The sequence below is a fragment of the Ostrinia furnacalis genome, unplaced genomic scaffold, assembly GCF_004193835.3.
Source record: "Ostrinia furnacalis isolate ACB-3 unplaced genomic scaffold, ASM419383v2 OfSCF0535, whole genome shotgun sequence".
Classification (NCBI taxonomy): domain Eukaryota; kingdom Metazoa; phylum Arthropoda; class Insecta; order Lepidoptera; family Crambidae; genus Ostrinia; species Ostrinia furnacalis.
Window position 1 is genome coordinate 593,053 of NW_021130774.1, and position 17,942 is coordinate 610,994.

The 17,942-nt window shown below is 35.9% G+C and overlaps 2 protein-coding genes across 4 annotated transcripts; both read left to right on the plus strand.

The window, feature by feature from the left end:
• The first annotated feature begins 781 nt into the window (after positions 1 to 781).
• Positions 782 to 9,696, plus strand: LOC114366123 (caspase-1-like). 2 transcript variants are annotated; one of them, XM_028322910.1, is made up of 6 exons: positions 782 to 975; positions 2,706 to 2,882; positions 4,449 to 4,597; positions 5,029 to 5,204; positions 5,715 to 5,874; positions 8,773 to 9,696. In XM_028322910.1, exons 1-6 carry the CDS (start codon positions 896 to 898, stop codon positions 9,138 to 9,140), a joined length of 1,110 nt encoding a protein of 369 aa, XP_028178711.1. In that variant the 5' UTR covers positions 782 to 895; the 3' UTR covers positions 9,141 to 9,696. The 2 variants fall into 2 exon arrangements, with proteins under 2 accessions (XP_028178711.1, XP_028178712.1); XM_028322911.1 differs by having other exon boundaries at positions 4,464 to 4,597.
• A 2,046-nt stretch (positions 9,697 to 11,742) lies between these two features.
• LOC114366116 (caspase-1-like) lies at positions 11,743 to 17,734 on the plus strand. 2 transcript variants are annotated; one of them, XM_028322903.1, is made up of 7 exons: positions 11,743 to 11,921; positions 12,426 to 12,557; positions 13,432 to 13,568; positions 14,314 to 14,489; positions 14,897 to 15,014; positions 15,507 to 15,776; positions 15,856 to 16,168. In XM_028322903.1, exons 1-6 carry the CDS (start codon positions 11,842 to 11,844, stop codon positions 15,755 to 15,757), a joined length of 894 nt encoding a protein of 297 aa, XP_028178704.1. In that variant the 5' UTR covers positions 11,743 to 11,841; the 3' UTR covers positions 15,758 to 15,776; positions 15,856 to 16,168. The 2 variants fall into 2 exon arrangements, with proteins under 2 accessions (XP_028178704.1, XP_028178705.1); XM_028322904.1 differs by lacking the exon at positions 15,507 to 15,776 and adding an exon at positions 17,604 to 17,734 and having other exon boundaries at positions 11,744 to 11,921; positions 15,856 to 16,201.
• The last annotated feature ends 208 nt before the right edge of the window (positions 17,735 to 17,942 follow it).

Consider the following 17,942-nt stretch of genomic DNA (forward strand, 5'->3'; position numbering starts at 1 on the left):
GGTACTCTCAAAATGGCTCTACCAGTGTTTGGCTCACCCTCTTCCGATATTCGCGCATTTAACACTTCACTACACTTTAGAACACATAACTTTTTTTTTTTAAATATAACCGACTTCAAAATTCAAATGCGTGAACACAAAAAAAACTAAAAATTAAAAAAATTTGATAATACCTATTCAACAAAAAAATAATCGTTCAAATTGATTCATAATCGGCGGAGATATTGCGTATAAAAAAGTTCATCCCCAATTTTCCACCCTTGGGGGTTGCTTTTTTTATTATTAAATTTAAATGGGACCACCCTTGAGGTATTACCTATACGCCGAAAAAAGATTTGTTCAAATTGGCTTGGTTCATAATTGGCGGAGTTATCGCGTAACAAACATAGAAAAAAAAAGCATACGGGTCGAATTGAGAACTGGCTTTACAAATGGTTTCAATATTTATCTTAAATTTTTGTTGTTATTTTTTTTAAAAACATGTCAACTGTACCATGTCACATTTTAGTAAAAATTACAGCGTTATTTACAAACTACTAATTCTATGGGTGGTTAAAAGTTTCCGCCACTGTAAGTATATGAATAGGAATATTCTCAAAATTTCCTCTTTACGAATGTGAAGTTAATATTCTTGTCTGCTGTGTTTATTTCTGTGTTGAGGTGGCACTGTGATCAATGTATGGCAACAAAAAATGTATTATTATTAATAATATACCTACTAAACGTACGATAAAGCGACGCTTGGCTTATCATGGACTAAGTACTACTGGTTTGCCGTACACTCGTATCAGTGCAAAAGCGAATTTTGACGGCACAACGCGTTAGGTCCAAGTGTCAATTGTGTAAATAAAAAACTTTAAATTGTGCATAAGTTAAGGATAAAATAATAGAAAATATGGACATGAGTAACCCAAGTCACAGTGGTTACAGTACGAGTGACGCTTTACCGTTCAATATACCTACTAACCTTATTAAGTAAGTACAATATTCATAGTCACTTCACCTGCCTTAAATGGCGATTCGTGTTATGATATTTCTGTTGAATAATAGACATAGAAACTTTCTGTCAGAAAGTTACGCACTCAAATATGTACCTCAATTTATGTAAATGTCCTCCCAAAAGACAGTAGTTATCATCACTGATTTTTGTTTAAATCCATGGTTGAACCGAACATGAAGGTTATTAAAGCTGTTAGGAACGTAACGAAACGTCATCAACACTTGAGGATACCGATTAGTAGGGTTTATACAGGGTGTTAGGTAAATGGGTATATGTGCGGACACTAGCCCATGTTAACATGGGCATATAAATGGTATGGTGAAGTCAGAAATTTGATATCATCATTTTATTTTTTTAATTTTCATACAAAATAAATTTTATAAAATCCGATTTGTATGAAAAATAAAATAATTAAAATGAAGATATCAATTTTCTGACCTCACCATACCATTTATATGACCATGTTAACATGGGCTAGTGTCGGCTCATATACCCATTTACCTAACACCCTGTATAAGTAAGAAAAAGCTGAATTTCAGAAAATACACAGATTTTGTTAACTAGGCTGTGGTTATTCCTAATAAATATTAATAAATAAATGTACATATTTTGCAATAAAATTTGCATTATACCTGGCGACACGCCCCAACTTCACACGAATGCTGAAATTAAAATCCATTGCGTAGGTAGTTTAAAAGATCTGAGAACAAATACTTACATTGGGGAGCGACTTTGTTTTATACTATGTAAAGATAGAAGGATATGCGTGGATATGCTCAGTAACTTAGGCAGTCAGGAAAATTCTTATCAGTGGATGATAGGGCCATTAAAAATCTGTTAATGACATCATTCATACAAGAATGCATGGTAAATTCAGTGAACTGCTCCTGAATCGAATGTACCTACTACTGCTATTTCTATTTATTTATATTAACCGGCAGACAGTGGTGACTGAGTTTGTTGCGGCGCTTCTTCTCAGCACTTGCCAAATGTTGGTCTCGAAGCGCTGGTATGGTAGGGTAAAAAGATTATGAGTCATGTAGAGCAAAATTACGATTTGTAAGAACTATTTATTAGTCTAAACAAATAAAGACATTTTGATTTTGACTTTGACTTTGATATACCTACAATCTACATCCATTTTCAACCGACTTCAAAAAAAGGAGGAGGTTCTCAATTCGACCCGTATGTTTTTTTTTTCTATGTTTGTTACGCGAAAACTCCGCCAATTAAGAACCGATTTGAACAAATCTTTTTTCGGCGTATAGGTAATACTTCAAGGGTGGTCCCATTTAAATTTAATAATAAAAAAAACAACCCCCAAGGGTGGAAAATTGGGGATGAACTTTTTTATACGCAATATCTCCGCCGATTATGAACCAATTTGAACGATTATTTTTTTGTTGAATAGATATTATTTGTGTTCACGCATTTGAAGTCGTTTTTTTTTTTTAAATTTTATTCTGATGCAAAGTACTTAAAACGTACTTCTTCAAATCGCCTACATACTTATTATCTTAGATTTAAACAAGAAGGGAACATGAGACAAAGGGACAAAGGTGTCACGGAAATAAAAGACTCAAATAAAGCCCCTGTGTAAATTTTTCTTGAATCATAATAATCGGAATGCCCTAGCATTCTTGAATTTAAAAAAATGCTGAAATGATGATGACGAAAAAATATCTTAGCCAATCATATGTTTCAGCAATTCCGGACCAGGTGAGGAAACTGGGAATCCAGTGCCACCTGACCCTGGCAGCTCTGAAGAACCCAATGATCCTTCATCCATAAAGTTCGACCCCGATTCTACGATTTACGACTTGTCAGGAAAAAAGGAAATGATAGTTTTTACCAACACTCGTTATGATAAGAAGTTCTATGGGTAAGTGCCCATTTTCATGCACAGAAATATTCACTGTTGGCTGTTTCAAATTATTTTCGACAGATGCCTTTATAGAGACTTCATCGGTATCCGATCATACACTACACCTCGACACAAAAATTGGAAGTCCGTGATATATTGTATTTAAAATTATCATAGTCACGAGCACTCAATAAGTGACAGTTCGCGAGGCGTTAGCTGAGCTTTGCATTTGTGTGAGTGATCACCAAAAGCAGTGTCACGCCCGTATTCACAAACGATCCTTGCTTAATTGAAGCAGTAAATCGAACGCACAGCGTGGAATAGAGCTCTGTGATTGGTTCGTGTGTCACCCTGTGCGTCCAAGCGCACTGTGAGACCTCATCATAGTAATGTTTGTGAATACGGGCGTCAGACAAAATCATTTTATAAGATTTTTAAGCGTCTAGTCGTGAGTGCATAATATAACTCACTAGCTTTCCGCCCGCGGCTTCGCGCGCGTGGACTACATTATCTACATATTTTACAGAACCCTATTTTTTCCAAAATAAAATTTTGCCTATGTTATTCGTGGATAATGTAGCTTTCGAATGGTGAAAGAATTTTTAAAAACGGTCCAGTAGTTTTTGAGCCTATTCATTACAACCAAACAAACAAACAAACAAAGTTTTCCTCTTTATAATATTAGTGTAGATTAATAAACGTCGCTTAAAGACCCGTCCGTGTCATAAATTTATGTTTGTATGGAAAAATTTCACACTATCCATGTACACTCCATTGCAAAGCGGATGACAGGTGACAAACAAAGCAAACAAAGGTTTAAAACCTTTAAGAAAAGATTAATTATGCACCACGAACAATAAATATCAATTAAGGGGGCCTATCTTATGAGCAATTAGCAACTCGGAAGTCGAACCTTAATTTCGAACTCCTCCTAAGTTCTTCTGATTAATTTCGTTGCGGGTCCGATGACAGTTTGGGTTTTTATGGCGGTCAAGCTGTAGATCCTGGCTACACAGGAGTTGCAGTGGTGGGAACGAGAGGTGGGAATAGTCCCGTTATCCATGTACCTACACTCACACAAAATGCAAAGCTCAGCTTAGGCATCGCGAACTGTAACTGTAACATAAAACTGGTACTCTACCATGTACATTCTAAAGTTGGCTGCAAATCATCATCATCTCGGCCATAGGACGTCCACTGCTGAACATAGGCCTCCCCAAATGCTTTCAATGTTGCCCCGGTTGGTAGCGGCCTGTGTCCAGCGCCTTATTCCTGCTACCTTTATGATATCGTCGGTACACCTTGTTGGTGGACGACCCACGCACGTGGCAGCAAATAAGACGTTGCAAAATAACTCATTTATTAAAAATACATAACATGCAACAGAATTAAGCTTAATGCCGTCATTCGTACATTGTTTTGGTACATCCGTAGATAATAACGACGTAGGCACGAGTATCTTTGCATGATGCATGATTACGAACTTTTTAAATTATGTTACTTATCAGGAATATTTTTGTTACTGTTATTTTAGAAGCAAATATATTATCAAATTGGGTTATAAGAATAGAAAGTTATCAACAGATCTCATATCTACAGAAGGCGACCCCCCGATCACGGAGGTTTTGAAGAAGACTTTGAAATATTGGACGATGCGTTTAGCAGTTTTGGGTTCAAATTAATCCAGCATAAAAATAAGACCTACCTCGAAATCATAGACATTATTAATGAAAGTAAGTATATCTCATAAGAATTTCTTTTTTTAATTACAATCATGTAATGTAACCGATGTCAACTTTTTTTATCAAGCGAAGTGGTTACGAAATAGAAACTTTGAAATGAATGCAAAAAAAAAAGTGAGGTTATTGAAGATTCTGTGAAGGGGTAATTGAACGTAAAGCAATGTCGATGTTTTACTTTTAATGATTAGAATTTATTGTTTATTGGAAATAATACAAATCTGTTGTTGTTTCGAAGTGTAGTGAAGTGATATACGTCTCACAAAATGTTATCAAAAGTTACGGGACCTCTCGTTCCCACCGCTGCAACTCCTGTGTAGCCAGGATCTACAGCTTGACCGCCAATAAAAACCCAACCAGTGAAGGTCAAGTTTGTTCCGGGGGAAAGTTAAACTGCCATTGTTCATTAGTTTGTTAATTTACAGAAATTACAAAAGATCAACCATGGATATCGTGTTTGGCTTTCGTGATCATGACACACGGCAACTGGAATGGAGAACTAGGAGCTTACGACCGTTATTATGAACTGAAGAATATTTATGAATTATTTGAGAATGCGCACATTTCTCTAACTCATAGGCCGAAACTGTTTTTTATTAAGGTATGTACATTATTATTACCACCCACTTTTCGCATGGATTATGTCAGTGTGAAATTGTGAACTCCGTCAGTTTATAAGATTTTAAACTTTCGCGTTCCATTTCAACTAAAATAGTAAGACACGGGTCTTAACGCGACGTTTATTATTTATTATTAGCGGCCGCCCGCGACTTCGTACGCGTGGATCCCGTTTTACCCCCTTCAAAACCACTTTTGACTGGAAAGATCAATCAAAAGTGGTTTTGACCGATGCCCTTGGTCAATATCACTTTAGACTGATTTTTTTCCAGACAGAAGTGGTTTTGACCATGGGCATTCGCCAAAACCATATTTGACTGCAAAAAACAAGTCAAAAGTGGTTTAGCCTATTTTTTTTATAATCGGTCAAAATTCTTAACAAAGTTACGATTAGTAAAAATTACTATTAGATCATCAAAAATGAGTTATAATACAACCCAGGCTTGGTCTCCTGTTCGAACCCAGAACTAACCCTAGCACGGTTTTTTTTCAGGCGAAGCACTTTGAATTCACTTTCATTCCTGCAATTGAATCCGGTAGACAAATTGAAGACTGCCCTTTTGGAAGAACAGCAGCTGATGACAATAGAACAGGAAGACTGGTCCATACGGCCTCACACGTCGAGTTCCTTCAAGCGATTTCAATAATGGAAGGTATAATCTAAATACAGTGTGAGTCACGATAAAGTGTACATATGAATTAAGGTAAAACTAGACCAGCTATTTTTATCGACAAAAAAGAGGTCAAAATTTTTTTGTCATTTTTTATTTTTTTTAATTTATAGGTTTTTTTTTCTTCCAATTACTTATTGTAAAGAAAACTTAATAACTTTTAAACTAAGAGCTATATCCTGATAAAAAAACAGTAATAATGCTAAATTACAGACGATACTAAAAAAAATATATAAAATATCCTGAAAATGACAAAAATAAATAAAAAAATGATACTTTTTAAAAAAAATCTGCTTTTAAATTCGTGTTTTTTTTATTATTTGATTTTTTAGGAGACATTTATCAAATAACCAAAAAAACACGAATTTAAAAGCAAAGTATCATTTTTTATTATTTGTTGGCATTTTCAGCGTATTTTATGTATTTTTTAGTATCGTCTGTTATTTAGCATTATTACTGTTTTCATTTTATCAGGATATAGGTAGGGTAGACCGGGTACAATAGTACCACGGGTCAATAGTACCATCGGCGATATTTCTTAATACAAGCGACGTTAGATTGTGTGCATAGCGTCAGAATATGCGCTTTTTGTGTTTCCATCCGCTCACCAGTCGGTGGCGCTTGCGCTGAGAAACGAAGGTGTACAGGAAGGATTTTTGTTTTTTGCCCAGCCGCAGTAAGTTTTTATGTCAAATATATGAGCCTATAAGTTGCCTAATATGCTATTTGTTACCAAAGTATTGTTGTCAATAGTTTATCCAGGCTCTAAACTTTGTATCGACAGCGAATTATTGGCATTCACCGTGAAAATGACTGAATTTTAGGTGAAGTTCTCTTGACTACCTACTTGGAACAAATGTACCAGTCTCCATGGGGTCAATTGTAGCGGTACAATCAACCCCGTGGTACAATTAACCCCCGGAACCTTATTTTATACTTAATATTTTAAATTGGTTTTAAAGTACCTATACATATAATAAAATAAGTTATTATAAAACATTCACGTGGTTATTTTACATTTTTACAATTATATTTTTATAATTATAGGCATACCTACCTACTGAAAAAATAGTTAATGGTTTTATTAAATAAGTAGGTAGATGTCGATAAAAAGGTGATTGTACCTTAAATGCCTACTTAAAATATTTCAATATAGGTTTCTAAAACCCTTCTGAATATGTACATTTTAGCTTAATTCAGTAAGTAGCTAAGTATTTGAACGTTTTGTTTTAGATGCCTCGACGTAGAGTCAAAAGTACGGATCACGGATCAACGGATCTATTCCTTTATGAACAGGCTTATGAAAACATTTTAAAAGGGCGAAGCATTAGTAGGTATAAATAAATCAGGGTCAATTGTACCAGGGGTCAATTGTACCCACATACAAAAATAGATTTTTAAGTTTTGATTATTCTATCATTGTTATTATGCTTATTGTTGTTTCAGGAGCAATATCCGAGCCAAATAAATGGCATATTATGTAGAAACAGTTAGCTTTTTTGTTTTTATGGAAGAAAAGTTATTGTTTTGTTTTTAAACTTTAGTGTTGATTTTTTATACTTGTTCCTAAATATTTTCGATCTCAATTAATAAAGAATGATGATTGTAGGAGATTAAGAGTACAGAATACCAATAAAGGTGATGATTAGATAAACATAACGACTTTTATAGCCTCATATATTATTGGTACAATTGACCCGTTGTAGGGGTCAATTGTAACATGAGACATCGTACAGTTCAAACTCGTTTTTCATTAAGTATTCGAAAGAATAGTTCAACTCTGCATGCTTCAATTTGTAGCTTAGGAGTCTAGTTTTTACAGCATACTAACAGAATAAGTTACATTTCATTAGATTCCTCAATATTGAACAATTTCCAAAAAATGGTACTATTGTCCCCGGTCTACCCTACCTCTTAGTTTAAAAGTTATTACGTTTTCTTTACAATAAGTAATTGAAACAAAAAAAAATCTTTAAAAAATTTAAAAAATTCTAAACAAAAATTGACCTCTTTTTTGCCGATATAAATAGGTCTAGTAAAAATTGTCATATAGGTATGTACACTTTAACGTGACTCACATTGTATAAAAGGAGAAACTGACTGACTGACATATCAACGCACAGCCTAAACGGCTAAACGTAGGCACTTGAAATTTGGAAGGGACGTAGCTTAGGTACCGTAGAGGAATTCCCGAAATTCCCACGGGAATGGAAATTAGCGGGAAAATCCTTTTGTATGAAAAATGTAAACCGCTTAAGTTAGACGCTTGAAATTTGGCATCAGGTACCTTAGTAAACTTAAATGTTAGTTACAACAGGATATTGCAAAATTCCCACGGGAACGGGAGTAAGCGGGAAAAAACATTTGTATGAAAAAATCTAAACCGCGTAAGATAGATGAAGGGGGTAAAACGGGATCCACGCATACGAAGTCGCGGCCGCGACCAGTAAAAATTCCTTAGAAGAAAATATGAAAAGTGACTTTAGATGAAGTAATTGCTTGTGGTAACGACGGACAACTACGGAACCCTACACTTGGCAATTTTTTTAAAATATTTATTAGTTATTACTAATATTATAAAGTTTGTGTGTTTGTATTTGTTAAATTATAAGGGGTAATCTCGGGATCTACTGAACCGATGTCAAAAATTATTTCACCAATACGGTGAAAGCCACATTATTGCTGAGTGTCATAGGTTATATAATAAATAAACTAAAAATTCCACGCGGGCGAAGCCGGGGTCGGAAAGCTAGTATATGTATATCATAATTCAACATGCCCAACGCCACCTTTATGATTAGCGTTTCCAGTTCCGTTGGGCTATGGTCGCCATGAAATTTCCATGATTTCCATCGTTAATAAACTTCACATTTTTTTCAGAAAATATATCCGAGTCAGTTGATAGCCGATCTTGGTTTGTGCGTGATTTCTGCGACGTTCTGCAAGCACACCACCACGAGATGGACATCAGCCAGATGCTGACGAGAACCACCAACAAAATGGCGTTCAGACCAGTCGAAAATTCATCACCACCGCATTCTCTTCTCAGAGGGCCACCAAAGACTACATCTACGCTGACTAAATTATTAGTATTCGATAGCGTGCTTCCTTATTTCAATAAAAAACACGACCTACTCAGACATTGCAGTGTTAGAAATATAACCGTCCCCACTTCGAAAATTATTTTACGTCAAGACTCTGTTGTGCTGCAGCTACTCTGCCAGCGAGCTCTGATTTACAAATTTTAAATCTTATGAGAAACTGACTTCTGTGTACATAAATGTATAACTTTTCTAACTAAAGGTAATAAAAAATAAATGAAATGTAAAGGTAATAAAAAATAAAAGACAGTTGTAAACCTTATTTTCAAAAGTACAAAATTCTACCTTTGCCTTGTATCTACATTTTAAATATTTGTAAATTTGTCCGCTCCCACTTTGAGTTTTTTACCAAACGCGAAGAATCATGTCCACAACATAATTTGAGAAATAAAAATAAATTAAAAATACCAACCATCCGCCTAAATTTATCTTAAATATGGCCATAAAAATATACAACAAATTGCCCGATCATTTATTAAAAGAAAATAATAATAGTAAATTCATAACAGGACTAAAAAAGCTATTAACTACGAAATGCTATTACACCATAAAAGAATATTTAGACGATAAAATTCATTAGCGATGTACCTAAACTATAATTTTCTATCTATGATAAAAAGAAGCCTCCTCTCTTATAAATTTTTAGTTTGAAGCGCCCAACAGGGTCCTTAATGATCTCCAAATATAACTATGTAACACTTAAATGTACTATTAAGGAAGCAATAAACGTATTGAGTATTGACACATATTTATTTCTTAACACCTCTAACCGTCAGAAATGGAAGCACATCGCCAGAAGAATACCCTTGGAGACGACATCGAACACTGCACAGGGTACCTCGTCAGCGCAACCACGACCACTCTGACAGGAGTGCCCGACTAAGATAGACACCTTATATCCCTAAAATGAGGAAAAATAGTGCAGCATAAAAACTACTTCTGATGCCGGACATTTTTTTCTCATGATTTTTTTGCTCTAAGCAGAAAATCTATAATTACCAACTTGAATCATGATTAGGTTAAAAGAACTTTGACATTAGAATTTAGAAGATGGTTAGTAAATAAATAAATCTGCTTACACTAATCTAACTCGCTAACTAATCAACTTGGTCAATTTTGATAAAATTGTAGGACTGTAGGTACTGTAAGATTTAGGGCCTAAATCCTTTTAGCAACTTTTAAAGGACAACCCTTTTTTTCTGTTTTGAGCTGTATTTTTAATTAATAAACTGGTTTGATAAGAACGGAATGTATGTAGGGGAATTCTATACAAAAACTACAGACACGATGCCCTTGTCAAAAGCAAAGCGGCGTTTACATGGGCCGATTTCGCTGCACAGCGATCTAAGTAGGCCACAGCTGCGCTGGTCACTAAAAGCACAAATGCCAAAATAAAGTAACATCGTCAATTTGCCTGTCGACAACAGACCACAGAGCATATTAACATCACGGGCTACAGGCGTATTTATATGTATTTGCCTGACGTGTTGTGTCACTACGCATCAGAATAGAATCGGTTTCATACATTTACCCTGGATTGCATCATCTTACTTTAACTATAACAAACGTCAAAAGTAAGTCCAACTCCATACCAAAACATCGGTTAAAGTTAAGGTGATGCAACTCAGCCTTAGGGTGAGTTGCACCACCTAAATTTGACCGTAACTATAACGATAACCGGTGCTTTTTGTATGGAGTTTGACAGATTTTTAACGTTTGTCAAAGTTAGAGTAAGATGGTGCAACCCAGCCTTAGAATGGTAAACTTAAAACAGGAGTGTTGTGTCGTGTCGTGATGGCATCTGACTTCTGACGATTCTATACCATTTATGAAATCGATCAGACAAATATTAAATCCACCAATACCCACCCCCTAACCAATTAGGTACCTACCTACTTAATTAAAATCGTAAATAGAAATCATCTATTCGCTTATGGAACTATTCCCACCTCTCGTTCCCACCACTTGACTTACTTGACTTATGGTCCTATGTCCCCTAGATGGGGCAGAGGACGTCCTATCCCACCACTGCAACTCCTGTATAGCCAGGATCTACAGCTTGACCGCCATAAAAACCCAACCAATGAAGGTCAAGTTTGTCCCGGGGGAAAGTTAAACTGTCATTGGACCCGCAACGAAATTAATCAGAAGAACATAGGAGGAGTTAGAAATTAAGGTTCGACTTCCCTCCATTGCAAAGCGGATGACAGGTGACAAACAAAGGTTTAAAATCTTTAAGAAAAGATTATGCACCGCGGACAATAAATATCAATTAAGGAAGCCTATCATATGAGCAATTAGCAACTACCTGCCAATAATATTTGTCACAAAATCGCTTAAAATCACGGAAATTTTCCTTGTCGCGACAAGATCGGTGTAATAAATTGCGGAAACAGATGTATGTTGTATTGAATTAAGCATTATATCACGTTCATGTTTCCAAAGATCACACTCCCACAAGATATGATGAGCAGACTGCTCATGACTGACATCATCAGTGGAACACTCGCAAAAAGGAGACGGAACTAGTTTGAATTCGTGAAGTTTATGTTTAAAGTTGCCATGCCCCGTGAGGATCTATTCGCTTGGGAGATTCAGAAGTCTGTACAAATAGGGTACCTATGAGAATTCAAGGCGATTAGGTAAACGACTAGCCGCACTGCAAAAATCGATGCATGTAAATAGGGCTTTAATCATGAAGCGATAAGACCGACTTATTTGTCATCATTGTATAAATATAACGGAGTGTGGTCGGTCATAGCAGTCTGATAAAGTCGTTCGCCAACGCCGTATCTCTATAATAATAATTATTATTGTGTCCATTAGTTCTTCTACTTTGGATCGGACCATGGATTTAACTCAGAGTGACGCGGGGCCTTTCAAATCTGCCACGAACTTACTTCCGGAGAAAAGTAATTTACCTCCTAGGTAAGTAAATCATGATCTACTTAATTTCGTAAAGTAACCAAAAAGCTTTTTACATACTTGTAAATCAGCCATGGATCTGATAATTTTCTTTTTTACCCGACCATACCATAAGGGTTATGGTTACGGTTTTAGCAGTATAGTGATTTCTATATGTTTGTATTTACAAAATATGTTCCGCCGTCGCGCCTAAATTATTCATCCCACTTTGATGAGGTTTCAATCGATTCGTTATTATGGCCAGCATGATTATTCAGATTTTAGCAACCAGTTGCTAATTGTGCAACAGTAACGCGACGCGTGTGGTGTGGGCTCGAGAACTTCTCTGCCCCAAAGGACATCAGTATTTTTTTATCCATAACGAGGAAGCTCTTGGCCTGTGTATCTCACCTGATGAATTCTGCGGGCTATGTCGGTTACTTTGTTTCCCTTTTCTCCTCATATCTGATTCGATCACCTATGTCAATGCCGTAGGTTCATCGTAATAATATAAATTTCTTATTATAGCGCCAGTCGCTCGGTGCCATTGCCAGACTCCAGCATAAAGTTCGATCCCGATGGTTTGTATTACGACATGTCAGGAAAGAAGGAGATCTTAATCTTTAACCATAGTAAATACGAAGAAAATGATTTTTATGGGTAAGTTCTATTTTTACAATCATCAAAACGGCGAGTGTACTTTAGAAATCATAATATACTATTTACTATACTTCCAACATCCTACATCATACTTTTTTTCCAAGCAATGGTTGCACATTCATAATAATATTAAAGAAAAAAGATTTTATTTTAGAAAGAAGAAAAAATATAAGTGGCTGTTTCTGACAAAAAGATAAATGTGAATGACATGACATAAACACTAATAGGCCAGTAGAATTAAACACAAAAATTGATTAAATCGGAAATAATTCCTACAAAAGATTTTTTTGCTTTAATGGCTTCATTGGTTGCCCATTAAGACTCTCCTAAGTTTTCGACTTCGACGGAGTTGTGCTTAAGTGGTGGGGGCCCCCGAAAGGGGCGTTTTTTCGGTTTTCCGGTTATACCGCGTAAAGGACTTACCCTATCGAAAAGTGGTCTTTATGACGGTTAAAGGGCACTTAATCCTGCATTGAATAAGACCAAATTCATATGTTTTGGACAAACCATTCTCGCGCTAAAGTTCGGCAAAGTAGAAAATATACGTATAATTAATGACCCTCTCCACGAGAACGGTTTGTACAAAACATATGAATTTTGTCTTATTCAATGCAGGATTAAGTGCCCTTCAACCGTCATGAAGACCACTTTTTGATAGGGTAAGTCCTTTACGCGGTATAACCGGAAAACCGAAAAAATGCCCCTTTCGGGGGCCCCCACCACTTAAGCACAACTCCGTCGAAGTCGAAAACTTAGGAGAGTCTTAATGGGCAACCAATGAAGCCATTAAAACAATAAATCTTTTGTAGGAATTATTTCCGATTTAAAAGCTAATTCTACTGGACTATAAACAAAAAATCCGATCTATTTTCAGGAAGAAACCTCCAGATGAGCGAACTGACCATTTAGCAGATTATGACAGACTGGAAAAAGTATTCTCATTTTTTGGATTTAAACCTTTTTATTACGAAAATAAAACGTATGACGTGATTAAAAGGACAATCAAAGCTAGTAAGTTTAGTAATGATCTTAAACCGAGTTGCACCAACTTATTTTAACCGTAACTACACAGTAATATGAGCTATGGTAACTATGACAATGACTGGTGTTTTTTGTATGGAGTTTGACGTGAGCGGGACAGTCTAACCCAAAAAAAAAGGAGTTTGACAGATTTTTGGCGTTTGTCAAAGTTAAAGTAAGATGATGCATGCAATGCAACTCAACTTTAGTGAGTTCCGCATTTCATATCATAACTATTTTTCATCTTCAAGTATTCTTTATTTTTATCTGAGATCACCCTTCGCCAACTTTACAATTAAACTGGATTCAAATAATGGAATAAGGTCAAATGTCGTTCGTTTCAGCCCAATGACGTCCACTGCTGCCCACATCCAGGTACCTACTTCCCGCGACCTTCACCAAGTCGTCGCTCCACCTAGTGGGGGTCTGGCCACACTACGTGTTCCGGCCCGTGGTTGCCACTCGAGAATTTTTCTGCCCCAGCGGCAAGCTCTACGAGCCATGTGCCCGCCCCGCCCACTGCCACTTGATTCAGGCAATTCTGCGAGCTATTTCGGCAATTCGGCCACTTAGGTTTTCTTGTGATCTCATTTCTGATTCGGTCACGGAGGGAAACTCTGAGCATAGCACGCTCTATTGCCTTTTGGGTGACCTTGAGCCTTTTTAAAGAAGCGAGTAAAGTCTAAAATTATAATTAATTTTAATCCCGGAAATAACCTCGCTAATATTATTTCAGAAGCTGAAGAAGACCACAGCAAGACATCATGCCTGGCTGTTGCAATCATGACACACGGTTTCCAGAGAGGAATACTTTGTGCTTACGACAGAACCTACTATTTGGCTGAAATGGTTTGGTTACTCGAAAATGGGCACTCTTCTCTGATCCATAAACCGAAACTCTTCTTTATTCAGGTATTTTTAAACGACTATACCCAAATATGATAGATCGATATTTGTCGTCCCAAACGTTAAAGGCCTTCCACGGTTTTTTACAACGACCGGTCCTGAGCTGCCTACATTCAGCCTGGTACTTCCCGCGACCATCACCAGATCGTCGGTCCACCGAATGGGAGGTCTGGCTACACTCGTTTTCTAGTCCATGGTCGCCACTTGATAACTTTTCTGCTGCAACAGCTTTCAGTTGCTAGGTAGATATTTATTAAGCCAAAGTTTATCCCATCAACGTCTTTACACAATTTTTCATCCTACTCAGGACGATTTTGCGGCAGAAGGACGGTGAAAATGTTGCACTAATCTTATAGTGTGTGATTTATTGTTCATTCCTGGTGGCGAAGTTACACATTTGTAACTGGTTTCAGGCGTGCCGTGGATGGAAGGTTGACCCTGGTAAAATGACGCATTGTGATGGACCAAACAGCAAGGTGCTTCATGTGCCCAGACATGTAGATTTTTTTATTGGGCGTTCAACAGTAGAAGGTAATTGTACCTAATATAGCTTCTACCAGACACAACAACTTGAGGCCCGGTTTCCACTAAGGCGGAAAAAAAGAAGCAGAGATAAGAGATGTTTTGAATAACCAATCAGAGGTGGAATTGTGTAAAGCAATCGTAATCACTTGACAGTTCATAACGTACGATAAAGTCATTTAAACAAAGCGTTTGACAGAATAATCGTACGTTATGAACTGTCAAATGATTACGATTGCTTTACACAATTCCACCTCAGATTTATTTCCACGTCTCTTTTGTTTTCTGCTTTATTTAACACACCATACCGTAACAATAATGAATAAATAAGGATTGACGTTTTTCTTATTTACATAAGTTAATAATAGATTATGGATAACAACAGACCTAAGCCATCCATGCGTTTGGTTTGTATCTTTGCATCACTTTTTTTCTTTACACAGATATGATGGAAAAAGAGTTTGAAAACAAATTAGTCAAAGTTTTTTTCTTTATTAACAGATTATAGGGCTTGGAAATACATTGAAGGGGGATCTTGGTACATAAGAGAACTTTGCCAGATCTTTATGAATCACTACAACCATTTGGATCTGGACCAGATGATGACACTGGTCACTAGGAGAGTCGCTTACGACCATAAGTCGAAGACACTGAAAGCACCTGAACTAACGGGCATGAAAGAGACACCTGAAAAAACATCTACATTAACAAAGTTATTGAAATTTTCGCATTGCAAACCTTACGATGGCTAAGATGGCATATACGCATTAGGTACTCTTTTTCTTTACACAGATTTGGTGGAAAAGGAGTTTGAAAACAAATTAGTTAAAGCTTTTTTCTTTATTAACAGATTACATGGCTTGGAAATATGTTGAAGGGGGATCTTGGTACATAAGAGAACTTTGCAGCATTTTTATGGAACACTACAACGATTTGGATCTGGAACAGATGATGACACTGGTCACTAGGAGAGTCGCTTATGACTATAAGTCGAATACAGAGAAGCCTGAGCTAAGGGACATGAAAGAAACACCTGAAAAAACGTCTACATTAACAAAATTGTTGAAATTTTCACACTGCAAACCTTACGATAGCTAAGTTGTTGTACATGTCGCCATAAAATAATGAATTCCGTCAGATTATCATCTAACCTAACCTAACCTAACCCACTGTTAATTTACAATCTCACGCGTTATGGGTCATTCCATGACAAATGTTACCGAGGGTGAAAAACTAAATATGTTTTTTTCGCATTAAATCTGATGAATTTTGAAAGTAAACATTCCAAATTATAATGTGCAACAAAAAAAAACTGAAAGAAACAAGTTATTTTTAAGTTATTAGTCTTCAAAGTCTATACTTAAGTCAACTGTCTGAATGATCATTTTTTCTCTAATTATTGGTAATAAGATTTAAAAAAAACTATCAATCTGTGAAACGTTTTGCCACTATATAATTCGAGGGTATTTATCATAGTATTGGTAGATAGCGTCATAGTCCCAAAAAAATTGATAATCATCAAGTTTTAAGTGTGTTTTCTTGTTACTTCGGCGATGTAACACCCGAAACAGAAAAACAGGTATTTGTTTTATTATTGTACCTTACACATGGATTAGGGTAACAATATTTGGTAAAAGTAAGGTCATGGTAGTAATGATTTCAAATACTAACTAATATCTGAGCATGATACTAATTTAGTATGTTTCTTTCTTGATTAAAAACTGTAACACCCGAAACGTTTCGGGTATTACATTTTTATTTATATGTCGATAATGTGTGTATATTGCTTGGAGAAGTGAAAAAGTATTACTGTGAGGGTCCTTTGACCTCCCACTAGCGCTGGCATCGGAAAAGGAGTCATATTTCTCAATTTAAGACTTTTTTGAAATGTCGACTTAACACTAAAATTAAGGTATTGCTAAAAAGTGTCGATGTTTGACATTTCCAATAAATATCGTAATTAGAAATTAAAGTAATGCTATTTCAAGCCAAAAACAATAGAAAAAGCTATATTCTGAGGAAAAATTAAACTTGAACTTTGTATATTTTTTAAAAAAAGCTGCTTCGTAATTTCAAACCAGAATTCGCTCTATTTGTGTTTATTTGTTGTACTCCTTATTTTGTAGTACCTAGAGACTAATAAAACACCGATTTTATCGATAAAACGCGTTGAATTTTCGTACTCGTAACACCCGAAACAGAACCATTGTAACACCCGAAACAAAGAAAAAATTTATAAAAAAATAGTAAAACGTTTTATTTAACAGTGATTGTATGTTACATGGTTTGTAAATGTCATACTTTAGAAGTCCTGTAAGTTTTAGGTATGATTCCTTAAGAAAATTCGCTAAATTTCGAGTAAATGCAGCAACAGTCAGAACATAGAGGCAAAATCTCGTAACGCCCGAAACGCACACTTTTCGACTCATATTTTCGTTATCCTACATTCTAAGCTGTACAAACTTTATTATTTAGATAAAACAACTAAAAACGGACAGATTAAGGCACTAACATTATTAAAATACTATTTCAAAATACATGAAATTGTTGAATATGTGTGTACGAACGTAACACCCGAAACGATGGAATGACCCTTATATTATAAACTGACGGGGTTCACAATTTCACTTTGACATATTTTAAATATTGTATTTAATATAGATTAAAATAAGGATTTCAACGTAACTAATAGTAACATTCACTCAAATAATAAATATATTAATGAACAAGATTGAGTTTTATTTGAGACAATAGGTAGCAACTCCTTTGTAGCCAGGATATACGGTTCTACGGCAAAGCAATCCTTGTCTAGCAGATGTTTGTTTTAATAGTCAGTCAGGACCAACGATTTTATTAATGTAACAGCAAAAATAAACAGTCCCTCGAAGCATAAATTCAACAGGCCTTATAGTCCAGTCATTTGGTAGTTTTACCTGG